Below are 26517 nucleotides of genomic sequence, written 5' to 3' on the forward strand. Positions count from 1 at the left end.
TGTCCTTCTCCTTTAAAGTGAATGTACAGTAAAGGGTCCCCATGCCGTGTGCCAGACTGGCAGGACAGAAAAGGAAAGCCGGTCTGTGTGAAGAGGGCAAGTACTGTATTGACAGCGGGAGCACAAGGCTCCTCATGCTTTTCTGATGACACGTTTCAACCCAGATCAAGCTCTTTAGGAGCGAGCTGCCTCATGTGTCATAGCCCTCAAATCCTTGGCCTCTGCACTGAGACTACCAACGAGAATGCCAGCTATGATGGTGGGTTTATTTTCACCAGACTGAATGGACTTCCCTCTCATTCCACAGAGAGCACGAGACAGCTGTAAGTTAGCAACAGCTTTTCCTTGGAGAGGGGCCCGAGGCATAAGATTTAAACCACCTAATCTCTCTCTGTGCCCGTGTCCCAGGATCTATGTTCCGTCCGGACCAAAATAGCGAACAAGGAACCACGGGCGAGTTCACCTAATGATAATTGCCCGTAACCCCGTACGGTGCTGCTGGAGGAGAGGTAATGGGAAGGGGGGAAAGTGTGGGGGGGAAGGCTCTTGTTTAAAGCAAGGTGCTAGGAAGAGACCTAGGCTCCCGTTCCCAAAGTGCGAGACCGGGTAAGTCACGTGCTTCTAACTGTGCCCGGCAAAGCTGGGATTATAATAGTGAATGATCTCTCAAGAGAGCGCTAAGTTTTAGGCTATTCATCTTTTCTGGGCTTTGATGTAGCCAGAAGAAAGGTACCATCTGTGCAGAAGTTTAATGTGTTCTTCCCACTGCCAAAAGTCAATGGGAATACGGTTTTGCAGGTTTTACGTTTGTTCATCAGTTACAGGCCCAGCCTGGAAAGGACTTTTCACATACTTGGTTTCTTTGGGTGGCTCTCGAAAGTAAGCAGTGTGTTATCGTTTCAGTGCGCAGCAAGACGCTTCCTCTCCCTTCCTCTCTCCTCGAGCGAGCCTGTCCCGGCTGCGATCTCCAGAGAGGCGGCCACTCCCTGGTCTTCCTCTGCTAATATCCTGCCCCACTTCACATCATCCCCCGCCTGTAGCCTCTTGCCTTTCTCGGTGCCTGCATGCTCGCCGCCTTCCAGAACCGTTTGCTTGGCAGCCCTGGCTCCGTCCGGGCTCCCTCAGGCAGCTCCCTTCTTCTGCCAGCAAGCCGGTCCTCCTCCTCGCCGGCCGCCCCGGGCTTGCCGAGGGCCCGCAGGTACGCGGAGCCCGGCAGAAGCAGGCGTCGGGGAGCGAGGCGAGCCGGGGGTGCTGCCGGCACCAAGCCGCGGCCCAGTAAAAGAAAAGCGCTCGCCCGACGCGAAACCACGGAGCCGGCTCCCACAGCAGGTTTCTGGGGTTGTTTGCGACCGGGAGCCGCCCGCGGAGCTGCTCCCCCTGCTCGGGGCCGGGGCCGGGGCCGGGGCCGGGCGGCGGCGGGGGCTCGGCGGGAGCGCGGCGGCGGGCGGGCCGGCTGCGGGCGGGATGGCTGCGGCCGCGGCTCCCTCTAGCGCCCGCCCGGCGCCGGGCGGGGGAAAAGCCCTCGGGGGCCGGCCCCGCTCCCCAGGCAGCCCCGCCGGGCTGGCCGGGCCTCCGGCGGCCGCGGCTGAGGAGGCAGAGGGCCCGGCGTGTCCCGGTGCGGGGGGCATTACCGGCTTTGTCGGCTCTCTTCTCCAGGCAGCAGTTCTGGGGAAAAAACCCGAGTCACCCTCGAGGCAGAAAAGCAGCTAAGGGGGGAAGGAAGACCTTCACCTCTTGCGTGAAGAATCGTTTGTTCGCTTTCCCCCGCTTCTCGTTATAGAAGCTATTTTTCCCAGAACAGGATGTTGGGCCAGGGAGAGGTAATATAAACAGATGCATTCTTTGAAAGCTTGCAGTGCATTTTTGCGGAGCACAGGCTCTGCATTGAAGCGCAGAGACCCATGAGGTGTGGGAACAAGGGACCGCAGCAGCAGGAGGAACAACCCTTCCTCTGAGAAAAGTGAGTCAGCCCAGAGCCTCCCTTGACTTTAGCACTTTTTTCTGGAGAAGCAGAGGGCACAAAGTTGAGATTAAGAGGTGAAGAAAACCTTCAAACAAAGCTGATATCGGCCGGTTGCTAGAAGAAAGCTTGAAACAATATTATAGGCAGCCTTGCTTCCTTGTAAAAATGTGCAGTATTAGCTAATTTGCACCAGCAGTGGCCTTCGCTGAGGGGAACCGAAAGGAAGAAAGGATCCCATCTCTGCTCGCCTCCCCTCAGATTGGCTCCAGCACCTGACCAGTGACTTCCAGGGTTATTAAGCAGTTTCACCTGGACCCATCACTATGTCTGGACCTGGGCTGAATCCTTTCCCTGTTGCTGTGTGCTCCTGTCTTTTATCAGGCGTGGGCTTTTCACAAGGTGTGCCCTCAGCAGCAGGGGCAGGGAGAGTGGAGCCAGAGAGGCTGTGACTGGCCTTTCTGCAGCTCCCTTATGGATATCCAGCTGCTTAGTACCTGCACCGGGAGTATCCTTCCCCGCCTCCCCTTGTACAGGGTTCTGCTCCTTACACCTCGCCACACATCTCACCTCTCTTCTGGTTTCTCTGCTCTGGTCTCCAAACTTCTTTCAAACTTCATAGAAGCAAACCCTTTCTGTCTTTTGTGTCTAAAGACCCTGTGGAGCTCCAGAGGGCTGTAGCTAGTGTTTTGAAGCTATACACATATACCTGCTTATGCTCCTGTACAGCGCAGAAACCTAACACATGCTAACTGCGGAACTGCAGCGCTACGGTGGGAACTTGCCATTGCTGTGTGTGCCGGCCTGGTTTTGCTCCACTTGGTTATTTCAGATTGCGGTTCCCTTTAGGGTGGCACCTTCACGCAGGCTCCATTGGCCCTGAGCAAATAACACCAACCATTTAGACAGTCTCCAAGCCTGAAGTCCCAACAACTAATGCTGCATTTCCCCGAGAATGAGCTACCAAGTCCCAGTGCAAGTTCAGGGCTTGTCCACACCATTTCTCTGCCAGGTCTCCTCTTGAGCAATGCAAATGGCAATGATGAGTAAGGGAGCAATTACCTTTTGACTCACTGGACTAAAGCAAACTGCTTTTGTAGGGACAGGCTGGAGAAAACAACGGATACCTGGGTTTGGCTTGGCTTGCTGTTTTTTTCTAAAAGGCTGTTTCATCTAAACTGAAATGACTGGCACGCACTGGAGGGGAGGGAAGATGGAAAAGCTAGCTATGCCCACGCATCGAGCACTGCAGTCTAGGCCTCCTCAGCAGGAGCCTCCCGCAGTTTAACCTGCACTCATCCACCTCTTGCATAAGGCTTCCTCTGCATATGAAGCATTTTTTTGGTTGTTTTCAATTGCAGCATATACCGTTCAGCTGAACATTAACACTGTGAGGTAAACACAACGTTATTATCGTGACTATTTGTCATTACTATTACTATTTGATCCTAAACGTTGCCTGTAAGGGGAGTCTTCAAAGATATGATGTGACACTGCTGGCTTCACAGTACATAAAGGCTGGCCAAAACCTGAAGGGATATTTTGGGGAAGGTGGGGATTACCTGTCCTGTTTCGAATTACTCTTCCCAGCTGACTGTCTGGCAGGAAAATGAGGAGGTTCTCCCCATGGAAAATTTCCCCAGGGAAATTCTCAGTGCCTCCTTTTTATTTCCAGAGGAGTATAAACTAGTGCAAAGTCCCTGAGTGGTTGAGAGCTACATTCAGCTGCCTTCCAGTGGTGCCCAGGCAGCTTGCTGGTGCCCGGGACTGACACAGAAGGAGGGTGGAGGCTGAAGTGCCCGGGGCACGCTGGGCAGTGGCACCTCAGCTGGATTTTGAGTGGTCTGGGGCACTTGCTGCTGGGATCGGTGGGAGGCAGAGGAACACGATTCCTGCCTGCAGAGACCGCGCGTAAATAAGACAAACAGCGCAGGCGTTGGGGTTTGTGAAGTCTGGCTCCACCGCAGCTATTGTGATCCCGGTTATTCAGGAATTCTACAAAACCGTACCAATTCTCATAAAAGTTTTGCAGAGTAGATAAATACTACACTCCAGCCTTCGTGGTGAGGGGAAAAGGAAAGCTTTAAGCAATTAGGCTGGGCCACACAGCGATTCGGCAGCAAGCCGGGCTGCCGGCTGTGCGGGGCTCCCAAGGCGGCAGTGCCGCTGCATCCTCTTCTGCCGCCTGCGACAGCACCGGCACGGCTGCGGCAGCCCAGGCAGCGGCCGGGAGGGGAGCTGGGGAGGGGGCACCGCGGGACCACATGCATTTTTTAAGGAAAGAAAGGGCCTGACCTTCCTCATGTTAGCCAGGAGCGGCAGCTTTCTTGAAAGATGCTGACCTGTGGCTAAATGCATTTTCCCTGTTTGCCCTGGATTGCTCTGGTGTAAGCTTCGCTATCTATTTTGCACTTTTCTATTTTGCAGAGAAGCTAGAAGCTCTTAACTTTGGTCAGAGCGGTTCTTGGCCAAGGTTTTGCCGACGCCTCCATTCCCTTTCCCGTAGTGAGAACAGAGAAATGGGTTGGGTCTCATCTCGCCTTCCTCGCGGGAGATGGCTGCCATGGTGCTCTACCTACAAAAGACAAAAATGCTTTAGGCTCCTTTGGGGTGACCATGCTCCTGAGGAATCAGAGTAAGTTTGAGAAGAGCCCCCTTCCCCAGGCAAAAAGAGGACATTCTCTTTTCTTTCTGAGAAGCAAAAAGCTTTTTCCTTTGACTCAAAAGATACTGTTTTGGAAAATCAGAGCTGACCACATAATAATTCCATCTCCTTCTCCCAGTTTTGGAGTGATAAGACATGCGTGATGCTGCTTGACACTGTGATATTTATAAGACAAAGTAGAGGTCAAATTTGCTGAACAGTTTCCAAATTCCAGTGAGGTTTATCACAAAGAGCCCCATGCACGGACCCAAGTGGCGTGACTGACAAGGGCTGGATTGTGGAGTCACTAGAAAGCTCAGTTTCCAGCCAACGCTGATGGGCCAAATCATGTTATTTGGGGCAAAACCTGCTGGAAAGCTACAATTATGCGCAGACTCCAGGGAGTTTTCACAGCAGAGTTTCTGACAAGAAACCCCATTGTGAGGAGCTGGGTTTTCATGCTTCAAGGAGCAACACTGTCCTCTATCAGCACCGTCCTGCCCGGGTCTGCTGAGAAACAGCCCGGAGCGCAGCCCTCCGTGGGGCAGGCAGGCAGGAGGCTGCTGCCCTCCCTCCCCTGCACCCTCACATCTCCCCTGGATCCCTCCAGCCTCCTTGGAAGAGAGGCACTGCCGGGCTCTCCTTGCCAGCTTTCTGTCCCAAGAAGTGCAGGAAGAAAGGTTTTTCCCACAGCAAGTGCTGACAGGACTAGCACGAACTTGTCCAAGGGAAATTTGGCAGAAATGCCCACCAGCTAGCTACGACCGAGAAACTGGCTCTGTTTCCCTCTCCCCGCTCAGACACCAGCCTCCAGGGCTGCTGCTGACACCGAGCGTCTCTGCTCATGTCGGAGGACTGACACCGCGGAGACTCCTTTGCACCCTGATGTGCTCACCTGCCAGTGCATTTCAGCCTCCCGGCCCGAAGCCAAAGGGGACGGATTTGGCATTGCTAAGCCTCAGTTATTTCCACAGAGACAGGCCAGGACTCGCCCTAATACTCAGAGCAGAAACTAGATCTGGAGCAGGAACGAAGCTGACACCTACAAGGTGGGCTCAACCTCAAGAGCCTTCTCCCAGTATCAAAGTTTAGAGCTCATGCTCCTCCAGAAAGCATGGGCACTTGGACACATGAGTCTGGATTACGTCCCCATTTGCTCACTCTTCCTTAAGATGCTCCCCAGAAGACGTAGGCAAAAGTTTTAATGACGCATACTGTCCAGGTAAGGGAGGGACCGGGAGGAGATGAGGGGAAAGCACCAGATCTCTCAGCTGAGAGGCATATACCCCTGTCTGATAGCTGGAGAAGCTTTCTGGTTTATGGATCCACCAGACAAAACCAACTACTCGGTGAGCTGAGTGAGAACTGTCTTTTCACTCCGTGTTGCTGTTGGTTGCTGAACAGTAAGGCATCACTTCATGTTCTGGGTTTCTAAGCACTGTGGAAAAACAAAGGAAAACACAACTTAGACTACATACATGAACACAGGTTTGATGACTTTTCAGGTAGCCTACAAGCACCACATATTTCAGGAGAAAATGTGACCATGTTCTTGCAAATGGCTAAATTTGCAAGATGTGACTTCAGCCACCCATCCATCTGCTTATCTGCTCTTACTGCTACAGGATCACCTTTCCCAAACACAAAGCTACCTTACAGCCATGCCATTTCTGCAGGTGTTCATTATGCAACTAAATAGATAAGACTAGGAATTAATCTTTGTCCCCAAAGGACATAAATGGTCTGCTGAAGGCTAAAAAGTCTTTCATATTTAGGCAGTTACCTGAAAAGTTTGCAGAGTTTTAAGGAAAAGATAAGGGGAGACAACTCCATGTAACTAAAATTTTCCATGGTACTTGTTTTGCCTTCTAAAATCTAGGACTGATCTTAGAGCAGGAAAGAAAGTTCAAGGATTAAGACACTTGGCTAAATTATAATCGGTGCTTTTTCACAACCTTCCTGTGCGACATTGGGAATATCACTTACCCACTTGCTGTATCCATTCCCAATGTATGAAATGGGGATAACAGCACTTCTTTACCTCCACTGTGGATCAAAAGGATAAACATATTAATCATTTTCCAAGATGCTCAGACAATATGGTTAGTGCAGAAATACCCTACACAGTTTGACCTTGGGAAATACACCAAATATGCCCTATGGTTTGTTCAAATACAAACAAATGGGAGAAAGTGAAAATGGAAAAGGCTTACAGCTCTTCAGTGAGGCATAGGTGCCTCATCGCCGCTTCTTCTAGCACATCTCTCCAGCACGATCTTGGAAATCTTGTCTTCTTTGGGGAATCAGAGACCAACGACTAGAGTAGATTTCCCCTCCCTGAGCTTATCACCACAAAAACTAGATTTGAGGCTCCTAGAAGAGAAATTCCCATTTGTCATGGGAAGCCATACCCTGGACTGTTGCTTGTGTCTGCCATGGACTGTAATAGCCTCCGTTTTTTTCCTGCACCCAAAATGGAGATGATCACGAGTTCAAAACTGGGAGATACAATTGGCCTTTGCCACCTGACAACGCTCCTGTGAGCCCTGAGGTTATCTAAAGTCTCCAGTATTGTCCTGGCCTGGTAAACTGGAAAACTGCAGGAATACTTTCCCTTGTGGCACAGTAACTAAATATTACTCTGCTCATTAGCAGCACCACTACGCTGAGAAGGATTTGTTTCACTCAGCTCATTACTTGCGCTCAACCTGGAGAGAGGTTTGCTGAAGGATCAGATCTATGCCTCAGATCAGCTCCTGCACATCAGATACAGGTATAGGCTGTGTGCTTATACTCTGCCAGGTTTCTGAGGTGGATGGAAGTGCACGGAAAATTCGGAAGTGCATGGAAAAAGCCAAAAAAATTATAACTTAATACAAATCGCAGATCTGTATTTGATTTTGAAGCATGGTCTCAAGTTTTCCAGATGAGCCAAAGCCATGAAGAGAGTGAGCAGTTTGTGTAACACTTCTGCTGGGTGCTCTATACCATCCTAGTGTTTAGACCATTATTCTTAACCCCGAATAGCATTGCCTCCATGTATTCCTGCTCATCTCTACTTTTCACATCACCAGTTCCCCCGCGGTGTGGCAGAATGCTTTGCCATCGGCCTTTTTGCCCATCGGATCCAAAGAAGGGAACAGAAGGATGGCAAAAGTTTGCATAAAGCACACTCCTACCATGCCTGCCTGACAGCAGTGTTATTAACTTACCCTCTTAGCCACCATCAATTAAATACAAAACCAGACTTGCATTCTTCCTTTACATACTCAGAAAAGGAAATCCACAGGTTTATATTTGAACTCCACATTCAAATATACCACTGGTCAAATCTTACCATCCTATGGTGTCTGAAAGGCCATAGATGTATTTGCAGAAAACCTCCCCCCTTCCTCATCCCCTGTTGCCCCCAGAACAACCTTCCACCCCACCCCCAGGCTCTTCCAATATGACAGCATCAGACATCGGTGCTGGGACACAACCGTTATGGTGTGCCGTGCTTTCATTACACACACCTATTTTCAGAAGCTTACAACAGCTTTGAAGTTCACTTTGTGCTGCAGCTTGGCATGCAATGCCATTTCTGGGCAAACCAAAGAAAATGTATGACAGTTTTTCAGTTGTAAGTGAGACATAAGCAACTGATTTATGGTGGTTGAGATTTAACTTTCGACCTTCGAAATAAGATCCCTTCCATCCACTTCTAACATTTTGCAGAGGATTTTTTCACCCCCTCAGTGGCTGTTTCTCACAGAGCTGCCTTCCAGCACCCTTCCCACCATACGTGTGGGCACCTAAGCAGAGCCCAACTCTGAAAACACTCCCTTGGGACAGACCCTGCAAAAGTGGTCCTGGTGGTACTTCCAAGGCTTGGTAGACCTTTCTTGTTTTTCCCATGGAGCCTGTGTATGGAGGTCTATATGTAACAACGCTCAGTTCTTTTCTCTGGTCTTGGCTCATGCAAGCAGATTGATCGACAGCATTTTATATGTTTGCTGAACTCTTTGCAATAAAGGCTGATTCCTTAAAAATAAAACAGAAGGAATGCTGTGGTATTGTATTACAGTATTCTAGCTCTCAAAAATGTTGCTGTGTTGTTTTAGGCTATGGTCTAACATCACAGATGTTCCCTTTCTTAAAATGGAGGGAAAGATCAGAGCACCATTACCCTTAACTGGAAATTACAGACCTTTATTTTTTAAGAGGATGTAGAGTTTTACTTGTTGGCGGATGATGTTTTTTCATTTGATAAGAGGACCCAAGTTGGCATGCAGTGTGGTTTCCTTTTTTAGTCAAAAAATCTACCTTTACATTAAATATTTTTATTACAGCAAGTATTGAAAGTAGGAAGAATTCAATGGCTGGAATCCACAGACCTGTTCTCCAATGTTTAAAATTTGTCATTTTGTTGGTGTGTTTATGATGGTACGTACCATTCTATATTATAACATTCAAACAATTCATCAAAGGTCCAACGATAAAGAATCGCAAAGAAATTGTAATGCTTCAAATACACCATCAGTTTCACATACCTTCAGTTCTGCCGAGCTACTTCTCTACGCTCAAGTAGAGAACATTTCAGATACTCAGACTTAGCCTTGCATCAGCACCACAATTTATGTGGAAGAGAAGTAAATTAAATAGGAACAAAAAATGGCACCATTTGTCACTGTCACTTGAAACTTAAGACCAAAATTTATTTTTTCCAGAATGCTGCATTTTAACAATGGTCGATTCTCTCTTTAGTGTGAAAGCACTGATTTACTTACATTACAACATCACTCTGGAGTATTGGAGCTTTTACGCCTGGCCATCAAATACCACGTCTAGTAAAATGCAGTGTATGGGGACCAAGCTGATTCTCTCCTGGATAAAACTTCTTTCTACTTAGCAGCCACAAAGCACACGAGACAATGTACTTCAGGGTACTTACTGCACATCTCAGGTGAGTAGAATAATTCTGCCTTCACTCTCACACCTCCAGACAGTTCGGGACATAGAATAACCCAGGAACAACCTACCCCAGTCTTGCTGCTAAAGTAGGACTTTTAGATGATAAACTATGCCGGATCCAATCCTATTCTCCTAGGTGCAACTCCAGCATCTTACCCACAGCCACTGTACCCTGGCAAGAAAACTAGCATAAGCAAGTGGACTATGGTGCTAGGAAGAAATGTACAGGTTTTATTTTTAAACATCACTGGACCGAAAAATAGTCATATGGCTTATTTATATTTCAGGAGATGGTAGTGAATAAGTTAAAGAATATTTCATCCCAAAACATACGTTGCTTTCATTTATAGCTAAGCTAATGTACACATATGTTTTCTTATTTTCATAAATGTCAAGCACCCACCTTTTTCCCCCCACAAAGATTTACATGTACATGCATGGCACTTCCTACAAAGCTGACGTGGGCTAAAGGCTTACAAACAATGATTTTTTTTTTTTTTGAATAAGAAATATTAATTAGACCAAAATATAATCATTTAAATCAACTTCTTCCTGAGCAACTTAGAATTTGGAATGTGCTGAAAAGTTTCAATAAATAAGTCAAAGATTAGCCAGCTTAAAACGTACCTTTTAACAATTAAGTAAAATATATTTCATGACAGACAAATAGGCCGTAGGACCAGGAATCTTAGACGCTATGTGCCAGATAAATTTTTGAAGTACCATTCAAGGAGGAGAGCCCAGGTTGATTGTTACGAAAAATACGACAATGTTAAAACCTAGCGAGTAAATCATTAAACAGGTTTTGTATTTAGCTTATAGGTAGTGATGGCTGAAGATACCATTAAATAAACAGATAAAAATAGACTTTACGGTAAGCAGCAGTGAACTTGCAGGAAGGGTGAATGTGTTAAGTGACTGATTATTCTGTTACAACGTTGGCAAAAAGGATTCAAACAGAATTTCAGAAAGGTGAGAATATTAGTTTTCTTTCCAAAATATAACAACTCCACAGTGTGTAAACTAATCATTACTCTTTCAATGTAATTTCATAGAAACCACTTAAAATATACAATGCAGCAGATTCATATTTTAGCTAATATGTTAGTTGTTATCTGTGCCATTTTCAGCTTTCTTTAATGTGCTCCCCCACGGTAGTGCATTGCTACCACCAACCTGGGATGTTAATAATGAGAACAGAATCTTCTACATAATATTTTCTGCAAGTTAGCATCTTGTCTTAACACGATTACACTTCTTTATTTTCGTTCTCTGCGTGTAGGTACAGTAAAGACTGACTGGTGATGAAGACGGGCCATCATGTTTACTGGCTCTCAGCAGGCTCATGGAAGAGGAAACCCTTGGAAAGCATGTTCAAGTTTAGCCCAAGTTTATATACCTTGTCCATCACAAAATAACTTTTGCTTGTTATTGCAAACCAAAGTATGAGCTTGCAGATGGCAGATACACTGCTGAGGCAGCTGTAGAATAGGAAGCAAAAATTTATTGGTAGATGTTTGAGAAAGGACGTGAGTTAGACAGAGGTGCATTGCCCCTGAAGTGTTACTGGGACTCATTCTGGCAAGGACCTGCAACACTTCAGCCCTGCTTCTTTCCAGTGCTCTAGGACAGGAATTTATTGCTATTATCCTCTGCTAGTCCAGCTACCTCTGGCAACAACGGTGCACAAGAGGCCAAGGCCTCACCAAGACCCCCAAATCCCCCCTGTTCCGCTATGGAGCAGATGGCCAAATAGTTCTGCCCGTTGCTGCGTGCAGGTCTGTCACTTCTGCACCACCAGTCCTGGCAGGCTGTCGAATAGCCGGCAAGCCCGCATGTCACAGGGAACCCTGGGGACACCCACCTTAAAGACAACAGCATGTCACGTATTGGAGCTATTCTCCTTTCCCCGCCCAGGCTCCACTGATCCCCTTCCTGGTGTTTGCTGATAATACTTGCAGTGATTAACAAGGGCAAACTTTCACAGTGACTCTCGTAACAACCTATCACTGAATCGGCTTTGGTTTCACAGAGTATGCCTTCTTCTTTTCTTTGTTTTATCATTCTGAAATATTTCAACTAGAGAAGTTGTGTATGTCCATATTGTTAATTTTACTTCTAGCCATGCTAAAAGCAGGTGTCTGGTGTTTGCGCTGGTGGGGCAGCTGCGTTCAGCTTCAGAAGTGAACAACTAAATTCTGTGATCGCAGAAATACCAGTCACACTTAATAGGAGTTCCAGATCATCTACGTTTTTTAATGAGTGACTTCTTCTGTATCTCTTTGGATTTGTGACCCGTAAGAAGAATAAAAATCTACAAATACCCTCCCTGAACATAAAAAAAATACACTGTACCTTTTCCTTCAGAGTCTAATAGAGAAGTACTCACCTGCAGAAATACAACTCTACTGTTTAGGTAACCCTGCCTTGCACTTTTCATCTGTTGTCGCCATTCACTGGCCAGGTAACTTTTTCCACTCTGTGAATTAGAAGGGTTTACCAAAAACACCTAGGTCCTGTAACTTGCCTTATGTCCACTAGTATTAATTTTTCAGAATAGCAGCCTCACTCCTCCCACACAGGGTAATTCAGAAAGCATTATCTAGCCCCTTTCCGAGCCTGTTATCCTCGATGCGCACAGACACGGCAGTGGCTCTGGCCGTACCACTGGGATACCAGTGTGCTCTGGGCAGAGACACTCTTCCCAAATGGCTCACTGCCTGTAGTCCGCATTGCCGGTAGTTAATGCTGCAGTGTTATGCAATGAAGACTCGTTTCTGGACAAAGAGAGAGACAAGAGTCTGTAAAATTTCCTTTGCAAGACCACCTTATCTATTCTCTTATGTTTTGCAGGTGTCCAGAGGACTATTGTGCACTCCAAAAGTTATTTTGTGATAGACAATAGATACTTCTCTCTTGAACTATGCTATAGCAAGGATGCTATAGAGCCGACACCATACAATGAATCAATCTTGCAAAACCAGGTATCTCCCGATGGCCCCAGCGTGTGGGAATGGTCTGTTTCATTCCATTTCAAATGCTGCTGCGCATTAATTCAGTTCCTTAAGGAATTACTTTTAATAATAATTAAAAAAAAATCTTAAGAAAGCTGGAGGGATCACCAGAAGAGAAAGGATAGTTCTTCCATCCATCACCTTTTATAGATATCCTCTAGCCACTTTTCATCATCTTCCTCATCGTCCATCGGTTCCTCTGTTTCCAGGGGAGAAGGAATGAAGAACTCGGGTCTGGGACGTGGTTTCCTGATATGAGACTTGAGTCCAAACTTGCGCTTTAGCAGGTGGAACTGTTCTTTGACATAGTAATAAAACTCGTATTCGTATCTCATGCGTTGGTAGAGGATCTGTATTGCTTCTGGAGAGGGGACGGTCTTTTTCACTGTCACAGTCAGATTGCCAAGTTTCCTATGTTCTGTAAAAAAAAACCCAAGCAACATGGTGGGTGCTGATTAACGAGACCAGACCTAAACCTTTTTTTTTAAAAGATTAAGGCATGGCCCTGCTGCATTACTGATACAAATGAGCTCAATCTGTCTCCTTAATAATGGATTTACTTTCAGCCAGAGATGAAAAAATACAGATGTTAGATTTGCGTGTTTAAATATGGCTTGTTCATACATGGCATTTGGCATTGCATATAATCACCAAGGATTTTAACTGGCAATGGTTATCTGCAAATGCAAAGTAGGTCATAGCAATTATGAGCATAAACTACATGTAGAGACACCCATAACCTTGCCTAGCTTTGGAAATTTTGCCTGATGCATGTGAAGTACATATACAGCACACAGCTGAGCTGAGCTAATCAATTATTTCCTACGTGACATACCACGTTGTGTCTCAGTTGTGCTTTACTATTGTTCAAATCTGAACAGATATGTTATCAGTCTGAATCCACCTCAGGCTAGCACCGAAGCATTGTTGGCATCACCACATGACACCTCAAGACCGAACGTGCCTGTTGACCTTCTCATCCTGTTATACCTGTTAATTAAACCAGCTCATCTTCCTGTCATGCCCTGGGACTGGAAGATTTCAGTATGTTTCTCTTCACCTGACAACTTTTGCTTTGGTAATCTTTATTGTTGATAAAGAATTAGAGTTTCTAACAAAAATATTGAGTTGCCTCTGCCTCCTCTCTCCATAGATTATTCTACCATTGGAGATTAATGTATTTGAAAAAGGTGTAAAGCAAACTCTCAAGGCAATCATTTTGCTGTTTTCTACTAGGCTGCCAGAGCATCCTAAGTATTTTCTTCTTCTCCAAGACAGAAACATGACTGGAAGTCAACTGTGAAGAAGAGAACAGAAAAAGCTGGGAGTACTGACCTGTAGCATCACTGTATCCCCCCTAACAACTGCAACTTTCTTTAGGAGAAGTGGAGATGAATGTTACACTGATGAAGTACTAGCTTCTATAATTAGGTTTTCTGAAACATCAGTGCTCCAATCCAGTAAGTCTCATGTGTTACTCTGAGAGAACGTGATGCCCATGGAAATGACAGTAATAGCCTCAGAATACACCTGGGTCCAGACACGGCAAGATGAATGGGCTTGCATGGAAGCAAGGAGATGCCAGTTAGACATTAGTAAAAAACCTTTTTCATGGCAAGGATAGTTAGGCAGCGCGGTAGAGCATACAAGTTACAAAAGCTGTACCTCTGGAGGATTTTAAGAGCAGATTAATTGATTCTCTCCTGAGGGAAGCCACTTGACTAGGGGACATCTTAAGCCTGTTTTCCATGACTCTAAAAGTAATAGATTAATTTCAGTCTTGTCAGTCCTTACTTCGCTTCCTTGCTCTTTGCTACAACAGCAAGGTCTGCATGAGAACTGGTTTTTTTTGTCCCAGGATAATGTCTTGGCTTCTGCTGCTCAGTCTTTCCTTAATATTTATATCCTCTATTTGTGCTGCCTCAAATGCCAAACAGAAATCCCCATATTCTACATGACTACATAGATAAAACTGTTGCATTGAAGAAGAGCTGGATTTTGATATGGAATCCTAATTCTTATTGTAACAGCAGTTCTGCAAGTTAGAGGAATTCAAAAGGGTCGGGCCATGAAGCATGGCAAAGAAAAAAACTTACAAGGGGGAAGCAGACAACAAAGAACATTTCATGTTTCCAACCGGGTCCCAGTGGCAGCGACCACCCTCACTTCCAGAGGGAGTCCCTGAATCAAAACGGGATTTTATCACGGGCAGAGTTTTGCTCACACGAGCAGTGGTCTTCTGAAGCACCTGCCAGCAAAGCTAAACACATGCTTAGCAGCTCTACAGAGAAACACATTTTCACAATTGCTTACACGTAAGGCTAAGGGATGGATCGATGGTTCCTAGTAGGAAAACAGAGTTGTTCTTGGGATTCCACAAGCAATACGTTCATCCAAGAGAAATAATCGAGAATAACGTTTTAGGGAAGAGAGGAATTTTAACCAAAGGCAAACCCATTTATTTCAAGAGGTAATAAAAGATGAGTAAGTCCAGCTAGCAGACAGAACAGCAATGATCTTTAGACAAAAAGTATGTATTATACAAGATTTTGAAAAGCACAACAGAAGGGTAGAGCACAGCTATGTGAATATGAACTGCTTTCTTTACATTTTAAATGATTAATGTTGATACAGCTTAGGGTATCCATACCTATAAACACCTTCTAATTTTCAGACAATGGACACACGTTTTCCTACTTCAGAGTAAAGGGACTGAAGAAAAACAACTGAAAGCTGTTCATTTTAATAGTACTACACGAGACAGCAAGTGCTGCTGGGCTGGACATTCTCATGTTCATTTGACTTCATTGTGTCCCACATCTGGTGCAGAAGAAAAAGGTTTTGTCTGAAAGAGGTATTCTCCCTCTCAATTTTGCTTACCAATTACAGCAGAGTAATTTGAAATGTAGGAAGAACAGGATACAAAGAGAGAATAGGTTGACTAGCTTACCAAATGTAATGCTGTTCTAAATCACAAAAAAAATATTTAAACCATTAATTCTATTTTGCATTTGTATTTTTAATTCCTTCTCTAAAGGAAGAATGGTTTTCATTAGTTGGTAACAATTAAAACGTGCTGCTCTGTAATTAAATGGAGCTTTTACACCAAACTTCGTAGTTCTTTACACTGAAATCTGTCTCTACTCAGATTCCAAGTAATTAAACAACTTAGTACACAGAGTTCTTTGTTCTTTAATTACAGTGATGTATGGTGATATATGCTCTATACTTACTGACTGTTCACAGTTTATCAGTTTGTATAGCTTTATTTAAATAGGAGTAAAATGATTAAAATATACACAAACTGAATTAAAAATAAAAAAGCTATCTTAACGTGCTGTCTAGCTAAGAAAAAGTGTAGAGGAAGGATCATTAAATGCTTGCATTTAAAACAGACATTAGCATAGAAAGCACTACCTGTAGATAGTGAATGGGGTGAAATACTTTTGGTGAAAATATGTGGGTTCCCCAAGAGCTTATTCTCTTCTACACCACCTTTACCCATAGACCGGAATAGACTAACAAATGTCTCCTCTTTTTAAATTCTCAGTCAGCTGTTCAAGTTGCCATTGATGGGTATTAGATGAATACGCTCCAGGAAGGACACTGTACTCGGTCTGTCCTTGGGTGAGAAGGCAGCCGCTGCCTTGCGGTTACTGAGCACTTCAAGACATTCCTCTTTCTGCTGCTTAGTTGGTAGCTCCCGCCAGCTTTGCAGTCTGGTTTTCTTTACAAACTCAGCAGCAAATACACACTACTAAATATTGCATTTATTAAGCTTAAGCCTTTATACTGCTTGCCAACTAAATTTTTATTTTACATAGGTTATTTCTGTTACAGAAAACTCCATTTACCTCGCTGGAAAAAGCTCTTTACTTATACAGTCCCTCCAGGACTCTAAGCTGGAAAAGCCACTTCTTACAGCACCAGCTCCCTTTGGTGGCTGCTCCTCCCAGCAGAGAGAGGCACTTGTGTTCGGCCCAGGAGCGCTGCCAATGACGACAAGGTGAAAAGCGCTAGACTGTTTTCTTGGGGGGACGGTCAGTGTGGGGCAGGACCAGCCAAAGGGGAATTTGCTGGTGGTTTGCCAGGCAGGGAGCAGCCCGCCGGCACCCCATCTGCCAGCGCAGCCAGGTGCTGCACGCCACCCTCGCGGCGGGCAGCGAGAAAGCAGCAAAATATACTCCTCTTCTGAATTTGCAGTAGTCATGGCATAGAGGATTCCTGGACGTGTGCAATTATTCTTTGCTCTACGCACACACCTACGTCTATAGATGTATACATACCTACGGACAGAAACACCCACACTCTGGAAGGCTACAGAGGCAACGTCGATTTTCTGGCTTCTGTTGGTTCTCCTTGCAGTATAATCATCAGTAACTGCAGTGCACAAATAGCTGTGAGGTGCTGGCTGTCAGATGGTGCGAGTTGGGGCTGTGCCTGGCTGCAGGCTCAGCCTTTTGATAAAAAAAGTGAACTTCGCTTTTTTTGTGCTTGAATTTTATTTAGACTGGTTTCTAATCTTAAATACTCTTAAAAGGCTCTTTAATACAAATATGAATGAAATCACAGAACTGCCCCTTGAAGTCACCTTAACCACCTCTCCTCATCATAGAAGCAAAATGGAAAAATTAAGTAGATCTGGCTTAAAGCCAAAATAACAATCTGTATATGCTACATAAACCCAGCTGTCCCACCAAAGGACCCCCATTTTTATGACCTTTGAGACAGCTAACCATATGGAGGGCAACAAACTACACCATTTACTTTTTAGGGTTCTTTTTTTTTAAACTATGTTTGCTTTGGCATTCTTTTAAATTACTAAAAAGAATGTACTATACAGTAACCCAACCTCCCAGTGCAGCCTGCTCATGCCTTGAATTAAGACTAAATTGGTATGCACAGATATGGATGAAGAAAATGAAATTCTTTTGGGTTACCAGGTGATGAATATTTACCACTCCTTTCCCCACTCTCACTTTTCTTCTTTTTTTTAACTAAGAAATCGGCATTACTCACTGCAGCAATCCAAACCATAGGGAAAAGTGGTTTTTACACTTTGTGGCTCAAAAAACCTTGGATTGCCATATTTAGACAAAATGATCCTAAAGGCCTTCTCCACCTCAAAAGAGAATTTCGGAGTGACGCTCTCTCCAGCGCCCTGCCGTTTGCCGGGTGCGACGCAGAGGCTTGCTCCCCAGCCCTGCTCCGCTGCTCCTGGACGAAGCCGCAGGGAGCCCAGCGCCCTCGGGGATCCGGCGGGGAGAGGTGAGCCGGGCTGGAGCCAGCGCAGGACGGCTGCAGGCGAGCGTAACCGCGGGCTCGCCCGGCTAACGCTGACGGTGGAAAAACCCCATGCCGAGGTCTGCTGCTCTAAGGCTGTGTGAACACGATGGCTGTCACAGATACAGTAAACTCATTTCCTGGAACTACATGGGGAGGCCCCGCGTTTCAATCGTATGCAGCTGAGCTGCAGCGCATACCTACTTCTCCACAGTTTTAAATGGAAATAAATGTATGTCACTGCGGTTAGATGTGACGTACGAATCGGCGAGGGCCTCTGCTTGATATGCCACTCAAACAATCGCTGTGGTGCTAAAACAGGGCTCTGATGGCTATGCTAGAAATGATCTCCCCCCAGAATATCTAACTGCAGCTCAGCAGAAAATGTTCTGGCACAATTAATCAGCTTTCCAAACTTGAAATTTTTAGCTGGGCTCTTGAAGGATATCTGGGAAAGGATGGTTTTGGGAGAACAGATGAGACGCCGATGTGTTTGGCTCGCAGGCCGTCTTTCCGATGGCCACGGGGCTGGTGCCGCTCAGGAGCGCGCCGGGCCCAGGGCAGGTCCAGGCCGCGGGCAGGAGGAGGGAGGTGGTGTGCTGCGGCCGGACCGCGCGACTGAGCGCCTCGCGTAGGCTCACGTTCGCTAAAGGAAAGCAGGGACGGTGGAGAAAACCTAAGAGAGCCACCAACCGCAAAGTGTATTAAAAACCAAAGTTGATGAGAAAGTAAGTAGTAATTTGTCCCATAGCATCTACTAGCTTTGTCTGTCTGAAATACTATGAATCTCCATTATTAACCTCCTTACTGCTAGTTGACTCTCTTCTCAGTTATTCACATCAACAAAATAAGGTCTAAGTTTTAACAACGTGTAGATAAAGCTTAGACACTCATGTGCACGCTGAGGACAGTTACGCTAGGCTCGCTAGCAATGCTTGCTTTGTTTTAGCATTTCTGTCCTGAATCATTGTGCTGCTTTGATGACATGGAACAACTCGTAATTCCAGGGGATTAGGAGAACTCTAGCCCACTGGCACACAGCAATGTCCCGTCTCCTAAAGGTCAGATACAGATCTCTCTGAAAGGACAGCTCTCAGGGGTCATGGAAACACCCACAACTCCAGAGACCTGCAATCCTAGGCAAATCGGATGTCCTATTTATCAAGCAGGGATCTTGGGAGCAAATACACCAGGCTGTAATTAGCATGGACACTGCAAAACGATGGCTGCCGATCACAGAGACTTAACTAGGTGAGACAGTTACAGCAATGCCCTTTCTTCTTTCTTATCACTACCATGAATAAGGAAACCAGAGGGAACAATAATGTCACTGTTAACCTAATATAATTGCTTTATTAACATTAACATGGCCAAAATGCAGGGAGCTCAGAGAATGATAACGTGGCAGAGAAAAACGGAAGGGTGCCAAAACAGAGATTAGCCAGGAAGAGCTCACAGGGATAATCTGAAAGACACATAGTCAAAAAAGTACTAATGCTCAAGGATGTAAACACCAAAGAGGCATGGCACAAAATCAGAACAAGGAAGAAACATGGGGAAAAAAAAATGTTAAGTGTCAGAAGTACCTCGGGCCAATAAGGCTGAAAATAAGAAAAGAAACATCTTCCTACAGTATGCAAGTAACATATATTGGGAATATATTGCAGAGGTCAACACAGCACTGGTCTGGCTGTCAGCTGGACAATGTAACAGTGATATGCATCCAACAGTGCTCTCAAATACTACTGAAGCTATGAAAGGCATTATATCACCACTATGAAACACTTGCCTTATAACACACTCAGCAATGCAAATATATAACTTTCTCCATACTTTGTAAATGGCTACCACTCTCTGAGGTCTCTTCTCCAGACAGGAAGTATTTATGATGGAATCTCCAACTCTCCTCTTGGAAACTTCAGTGTTACGCCTTTGCTCCTACCAGTTCAGAGCTGTGGATCCAACAAGGTGGATTTCCAGCTGCATGGGACACCTCAGCTGACCCTCCTGTACCACACACTGCCTCTGCTGCTGCCCCAGCCTGGAAACGTGCTGTATCTCACTCGTGATCAGATAACAAATCTCAACAGGATCTTCTACGAGACACCTTTATTTGGTGCACTTTAATGTTGCATTCCCAGTTAAGGTAAGTTAACATAGAAGGAAAAAAAAAGCTGAAAATTAACCCACACTGGTAGAGTGAAAAGGCAGATTCTTATGAGAATGTGGTCAGGTACTTTTATTGCTGTTAAGAAACTTCTAAGTTGAACTAGACAGAGTTGGAAGTGCCAAAACCAAAGTCATCTGCAGAGGAAATGCCAGGATTCTCTAGTTCGAGTTGCCGAGACAATTGCTATGGTTGCAGTTCATATGCAATTTCTAATGTATCTTTTATAGCTGTATAAGCATTATTGAATGGATCCAGTCAAATCTGGATCTGACAAAACCACAATTTAAAAATAGGTTCTTACAGATTGCCTGCGATCAATGTTGCATAGTGGGTTACGCACATACTAACACTATTACTTTTTTGCAGAGAAAAGAAAAAGTTGCAGTGATCGAGACAAATTTCAGCAGCGCTTACGAGCAGGAAAAGCTTCACCACAGGTATGCTATGCAGAAAATCTGCAGAGATGCAGCCTGGGACTTGAGAACCTAGAGCAGGCATCTTCCCTTTGTGCTTCAAGTCACAGTAGACTGCTATCTGTGATTTTTGTCCACAAAAAGGAAGCGATGGAAGAGGCGTGCTGTGCAAGCTTAAAATGCCTAAGAGGGACGGAGCGAGGTGGAGGTGTTTTTATTTCCATATATAGTATTGATGAGTGCAACACTGGCATATAGCATCCAGTTTTGTAACCACATCCTAAATCAGAGAGGGTATGAAAACAGCCTCAGAATGAATACTAGGATTGGAAGGGACACTTTAGAGAAAGATGATAAATTCACTCTGGTCAGCTTACTAAAAAAAGAAGATTGAGAGGTGACTTGTTTACAGCATCTGCATATTTTCATGGTGAGAAAACTATGGGTCCTGAAGGGTTGGAAGCTGAAGCCAGAGAAATGCGGACTGGAAGGAAGGCACAGCTTTTTGAAGTGGTGAAGGTGATTAATCACTAGAACAAAATAAAAAGAGCTGATTTGCTATCACTTGATATTTTTACATCAACACTGGATAACTTAACCAGTTCCAGTTACTGATCTCTGTGCAGAAGTAGGAGAAACTGTGTGGCCTGTAGCACACAAGAAGCCAAACTGAAAGACCCAATGGTCCATTTAAGTCTTTCATAGATGCAAGTTCCAAAAGTCTTGCACGTGCCAGCTTCCAAGGCTGGAGTACCACTTGTGAAAGCCTTTTTGTCAGTGCCTTTGAGATACCTCAATGTGGATGTCATTTTTGGAAGATGTCTGAACATCTAATTTGCTACCTTTTCCAGTCGCTGGCTATTCAAACCTAGTGGTCACCACCCTGCAGCATCAGGCCTTGCAGTAAAGTAAAACTAAATTTTTTTTAAAAAGTTTGAGAACATGGCCTTAAAAATTATTAATTCTAAGCGCTGCCTCTTCCTGTCTTCCTAGAGCATACATATGACTGCTTATTGCTTTATATAAGAATAACTACAGAAATGAGAAATGAAAGCAAAAATACTAACTGGGACTAAAGTAATGGCCAATAATAAAATTTATGCACTGCCAAGGTAAAACCACTACTGATAGGGTATACAGGACTGGAAGATGCACATTACTGCGTGAAATCTGCTATTAAAATGGATGAAAAAAGAAAAATGTATCAGTTCTCCCTTGTGAGAAAGCTGCCAGTTCTAAGATTTTTTCCCAATTATGTCTGCACACAGACAACCGAAAGCCCTGAAATGGCTTTATTTCTTATTATTGCAAGTTACAGGCAGTCAAGAGAAAATTCTCTCTTTTGCCCTTAGGTTCTTTTGTGTATAATGAGCGACTGAAGGCGGCCAGGGGCTGAGGCACTGGTGAAGAAGGAAGAATGCTACCAGAGCAGAAACAACACACTGTTCCTTTCAAGTTCACCCCCTCCTGGCCCACAGCCCGACTGCCTTGGCCAGCTGCCAGGGTATCAGGACAAAGGCTTCCTCCTCTGGCCAAAACCAAGGAAAAGGGTCCGTTGTCTAACACAGGCAGACTTGTTTCCGCAAGAGAAAAAACGAAAAAGAAGGGGAATTATATTAACTGGAAGTCCTGGGAGAGGAGAGTAATCTCCTAGTGTGGCTAATGCAATTCTCACCCCATGCTTTTCCTGGAGAGGGAATGTCTTGATTCTCTACCATTCAGGCTACAAGGCAAAGTATTGCATCTCAACAGGGCTAAGCCCTAAGGCTGCCAGGGTCTTCCCGTCCCCTGAGGTTACTAGGAACCAGAAACAAGAATGCAACTTCCTTCCTTCCAGGAAGCCCCAGGCGACCCACTGCTCCCCTCCATGCCTGCACTAATAAGCTCACATGAAGGGCAAGCGTCCTCACTCATAAAAAGACAGAAATTTCTATGCAGCTAGCACACCTTGAAGAGTCTGACAGATAGATAAGCCAAACATTTAGCTATCTCAGGACTTCACAGTGACCGAGGTTCCTGCTGGATTTCCACAAAGTCATTAAATCCAAGGCAAGGTGAATTCGCACCTGGGCTTTTTGCTGTCCTGTAACAGAGCCTGCAGCCCTGGTCTGCGATAGGGAACTTGGCACACTTGATTCTGAGCACCAAAGTGCTTCGGTGAGGTGGGCTACCTCAGAGGCTGTATCACAGCCTCTGTAGTGTCTCAGTGAGCTGTGACAGGAGACTTCCCCTAGCAATTATTTATGTCTGAGAGTTTTCGGAAGCAGGCCCCAATTCAAGAAGTGAGATTTTAATCTGCTTGGGTTAATATAAACGAATACAGGACATTTTAAGGTGCTTAGATGCTATTCAAACACTATCAAGATTTACACATGCACGTACTTGCTCTGTATTCCAGGCAATAGATTTTCCTCCTGAAGGAGGGGGGAAATGGCATTTCTGACACATACTTATGAGACCAAGATCTTTGCAGACAAAGGCCTCCCTGTGCACCCTGTGCATCTGCACCAGCCAGTAGCAAAGACAGCCTCCCCCGTAGTACCTCTCATCTATCTTCAATGACTTACGTGATAAGCTCCAGCACACCTTGACCATTCTTGCTCGTGCGTCAGCACCAAGAGCAATCCATTGAGGAAACAGAGTTTGCTCAACGATCCTTTTTAATTCAACTTGCACTTAGCATTACTGTGCTGACAGAGAAGAGATACGTGGGCACATCATTCTGCCATCTATCACCTTGTTTACAGGAAGTATATTCTCAGTAGCCTTAACTCTATTGCAGGTTAAAGGAATTAGCTGAGTACTGTGAAAACACCCATGAATCAGAACGGGAGATTTACAGGGTATGAAAAGCCACTGCTCCTGCACTTAGTTCTGCAAATTGTCTTATGTCTGCAGAGTTTCAATCAGTAGTTTCATTCCAGTGTTAGAGAGACTGGCTAGTATCGAAGTTTCCAGGATGACTGCACTGTTTTGATTTAATGACAATACTAGCCCTGACATAACGACTACCGTGCTTCAAGGTTATACTGCATGAAACTTTCCCTCGTGCGTAAGAAAACAGGAGATAAAATGACCTGCTGCCTTTTTCCATTTCAGTCTTTATGGGCACATGTAAACATTAACACCTCTGAATGAGGATAAAATTGGACAGAAACCAGGAAGGACGTGACAGCAATTAGGAAGAGCTCTTCAAGAAAAAACAGTTTTGGGAGGGAGCGAGGTTCCTAAAAAGAACACTAAACCTGCAACAAACCAGGCTTTTGTTGAAGAACATTGCCATTTTCTACATTGCAATCTTCAGAAGTGGTGAAATAAAGGCCCCCAACATTATTCACAAGACATGCAACGTTAAGAGTTGCATCAAGATAAAGAGAGAAACCCTGTTGTGGTGGGTTGACCCCAGCCAGCAGCCAAGCACCCATGCGGCCGCTTGCTCACTCCCCCTGCCCCCACCATGGGACGAGGGAGAGAACAGGAAGAACGAAAGCGAGAAAACTTGTGGGTAGAGAGATAAGGACAGTTTAATAGGTGGGTGGAGGAAAAAAGCGATGCAAAGGAAATCTCTCACCACCTCCCACAGACAGACCAATGCCCAGCCAGTCTCCGAGCCATGGCCACTTTGGAAGCCAAAAACGCCATTCTACCTCCTCCACCCCTGCTTTTATTGCTGAGCATGACGCTATATAGTACGGACTAATCCTTTGACCAACTTGGGTCAGCTGTTCTGGCTGTCTCCCCTCCCAACCTCTTGCCCATCCCCAGCCTACCGACCAAGCAGCCTACTGACCAAGGGGGCAGAGCGAGAAGCAGAGAAGGCCTTGATGCTATGTGAGCTCTGCCCAGCAACAGCCAAAATACTGGTGTGTTGCCAGCTTCGTTTTAGCCACAAATCCAAAACACAGCACTATATAGGCTGCTATAAAGAAAGTTAGCTCGAACCCATCCAGAGCCAGCAGAGTAAGCAGTGACACACCTGGCTGCTGTCAGGTGTGGGCAAACCTGTCACACCTGTCTCTAGGAAATGTAAAATACACACAAACCCCATACATAATGCATATAACCGGCACAATGGAGCAGATGAAGTACCCACTTAGTCACTATACTGAGTACTTGAATGGTGGCCAGTAGTGGATGCTTGGAGGAGGAGTGGCAGAGGCACAGACCATGTCTTCTCCCAGTGCCGTCTTGCAGCTTCTGGTGCTCAGCAGCTATGCACCCCTCGAGCCAGAAGCTGCGTGGATGGCTACTAAATGTAGTGACACAATGAAGTTCTCCATGAATGCACTGGTTTTGCAATCCTACCAAGGTTTTGGTCATCAGCATGGTGTGTTGCAGGGAGTTCCACACTATAGTTATTTGTTGGTTTAAAAAAACGAAACCACAACCAACACCACCCAACTCTTTATGTCTATTTTAAACTTTTAAAAACTGACTCTCGCTGAGAAATCAAGACTAATCATTCTGCATTCAATCTCTTTGCATGGTTCATTTTTTGTTTCTAGCATATCCCAGTTTGGTTGTCTCTTTTCCAAACTCAGAGGTCTATTAGTAAATTTCTTTTCCTATGAAAGCCATTCCATGTCCCTGACCATCTCCCTTGCTCCTGCTTTGTACCTTTTCTAATTCTGCTAGATCCTTTTTGAGATGGCGTGACTAGAGCTACAAATAATTAACGGAAAATGCTGCAAGTTGTGGTTAAAAAGCCATGCTACATAATTAATTTTAACTTTTTTCATATCTCCGAATCAGAAGTAAATGATAACCTATGAGCCTTTACCACAGATTTGAACTGTTGCATGTCCCAAAGCACAGACTGAGAATACTTCTTTTACTTTAACAAAAAAGGCAATTCAGGGCAAGAGATTTCTTCAACTTCATAGGCTAATTCTAAAAGCAAGAGGAGAACCTGTAAGTAAATTTAACTTATCTATCTGGTAAAGTAACAGAAAATATCATTAAGAACCAAGAGTTAACATTTCAGTGCCCAATTTCAACAGATATTCCTCAAAACAACGAATCTGATTCTGAATCTACGAAATCCGATTCAATTTGCTAAGCTTACCAGAAGAATAAATGCCTGAATTTCACTCCTGCCCAACAGTTCAAAGAAATCCTGAAACCATAAATGATCAGCTTTTTAAAATCTGCAGACAGAATGCACCATTGAATATATATATATATTTAAACAGAATATTTTAATGAAGTTCTGTGGAAAACATGATTAAAAAGTTATCTGAGAGAATGGTACATTCAGGGTTTCCATAGTAACAAAAACAATGGGGGAAAAAAATCAAGGGAGCTTTGTCAAGGCCTGTCCAAAAATCAAAAATTCATCTCTGGGAGGCTTGGCATACGTTCACGTAGAAGGGACACCGACGGTGCTGGATGTGTATATGCGCTTACACATGGCAACAGGGCCCTAAGGCACATGTTCTGACCTAGGCTCAGCACTCATTGGGAGGCCAATGCATGCAATCAGGTTTTGTCTTAGAGCTGAGTATATGGGTCCCAGAACCCCGTTCAGTGTCTAGATGGAGGCCAAGTTCTCCTGTAAGCCCGTGGGTGCTGGGAATATGAAATTGTGACTCTGAGCTCTTTAAAAATACAGTCCTCACAGGCTGCTCTGGTGTGGCCAATGACTATGGTCATCAGTTTCTAAACAAACATGGGCAGCTGAAACTTCATCCATCTGCTTGCCACAGTGGTTGACAGCATTTCTGGCACACTCCCAGAGCATTTAATTTTGTTAAGTACATTTACTGAAGAAACGAAAACCCCTAAACTGAGCAAATATAGAGTCCTCATAAATATAACTACTTTTTTTTTTTTTTTCCATTTGGTCTGAATAACATCGGGAAATGAAAAACCACAAGGCTGAAGGAAGTGAAGGGACTATTTATGTAGCATGGGAAAACTTAAACTGAGATCCAACACTTTAAAGTGGGTGGCATCTGTTTATCAAAATACTTTTGTTGTATCTCTTTTGCCTTTGATTATCCAGTCTGTCTGCTAAGACTTAGAAACAGGGATGTGGTGCTAGATTCGTCCTTTGATTTTAGTGGCAATCTGTGTAAGTT

The 26517-nt window shown here is 44.9% G+C and overlaps 1 protein-coding gene and 1 long non-coding RNA gene across 12 annotated transcripts in view; one reads left to right on the plus strand and one right to left on the minus strand.

The window, feature by feature from the left end:
* Nucleotides 1–4265: 4265 nt before the first annotated feature.
* Nucleotides 4266–26517, minus strand: part of UST (uronyl 2-sulfotransferase) — a 172857-nt gene continuing 150605 nt past the window's right edge. Inside the window, exons 8-12 of one of the 10 annotated variants that reach the window (XR_012775298.1) lie at nucleotides 20815–20967; nucleotides 12713–12989; nucleotides 6595–6650; nucleotides 5500–6042; nucleotides 4266–4535 (exon numbers count right to left, since the gene is read on the minus strand). Coding sequence is in view for 8 of the 10 variants with exons in the window: in XM_075499025.1 (XP_075355140.1) it covers nucleotides 5978–6042; nucleotides 6595–6650; nucleotides 12713–12989; nucleotides 20815–20967 (551 nt within the window). In the remaining 2 variants the exon portion in view is untranslated. Of the gene's footprint in view, nucleotides 6043–6338; nucleotides 6651–9771; nucleotides 12990–13906; nucleotides 14131–20814; nucleotides 20968–26517 lie in introns of those variants that run through there. The other 9 variants (XM_075499025.1, XM_075499026.1, XM_075499028.1 and 6 more) reach the window with 9 other exon arrangements.
* On the plus strand, nucleotides 13415–25272 carry LOC142408473 (uncharacterized). Of its 2 annotated transcripts, XR_012775300.1 has the most exons (7): nucleotides 13415–13615; nucleotides 13846–14031; nucleotides 15246–15425; nucleotides 16412–16577; nucleotides 19727–20000; nucleotides 20391–20461; nucleotides 21790–25272. It is a non-coding gene; the product is annotated as an uncharacterized LOC142408473 (long non-coding RNA). The 2 variants fall into 2 exon arrangements; XR_012775301.1 differs by lacking the exon at nucleotides 15246–15425.

This window comes from Mycteria americana, chromosome 3, assembly GCF_035582795.1.
Source record: "Mycteria americana isolate JAX WOST 10 ecotype Jacksonville Zoo and Gardens chromosome 3, USCA_MyAme_1.0, whole genome shotgun sequence".
Taxonomy (NCBI): domain Eukaryota; kingdom Metazoa; phylum Chordata; class Aves; order Ciconiiformes; family Ciconiidae; genus Mycteria; species Mycteria americana.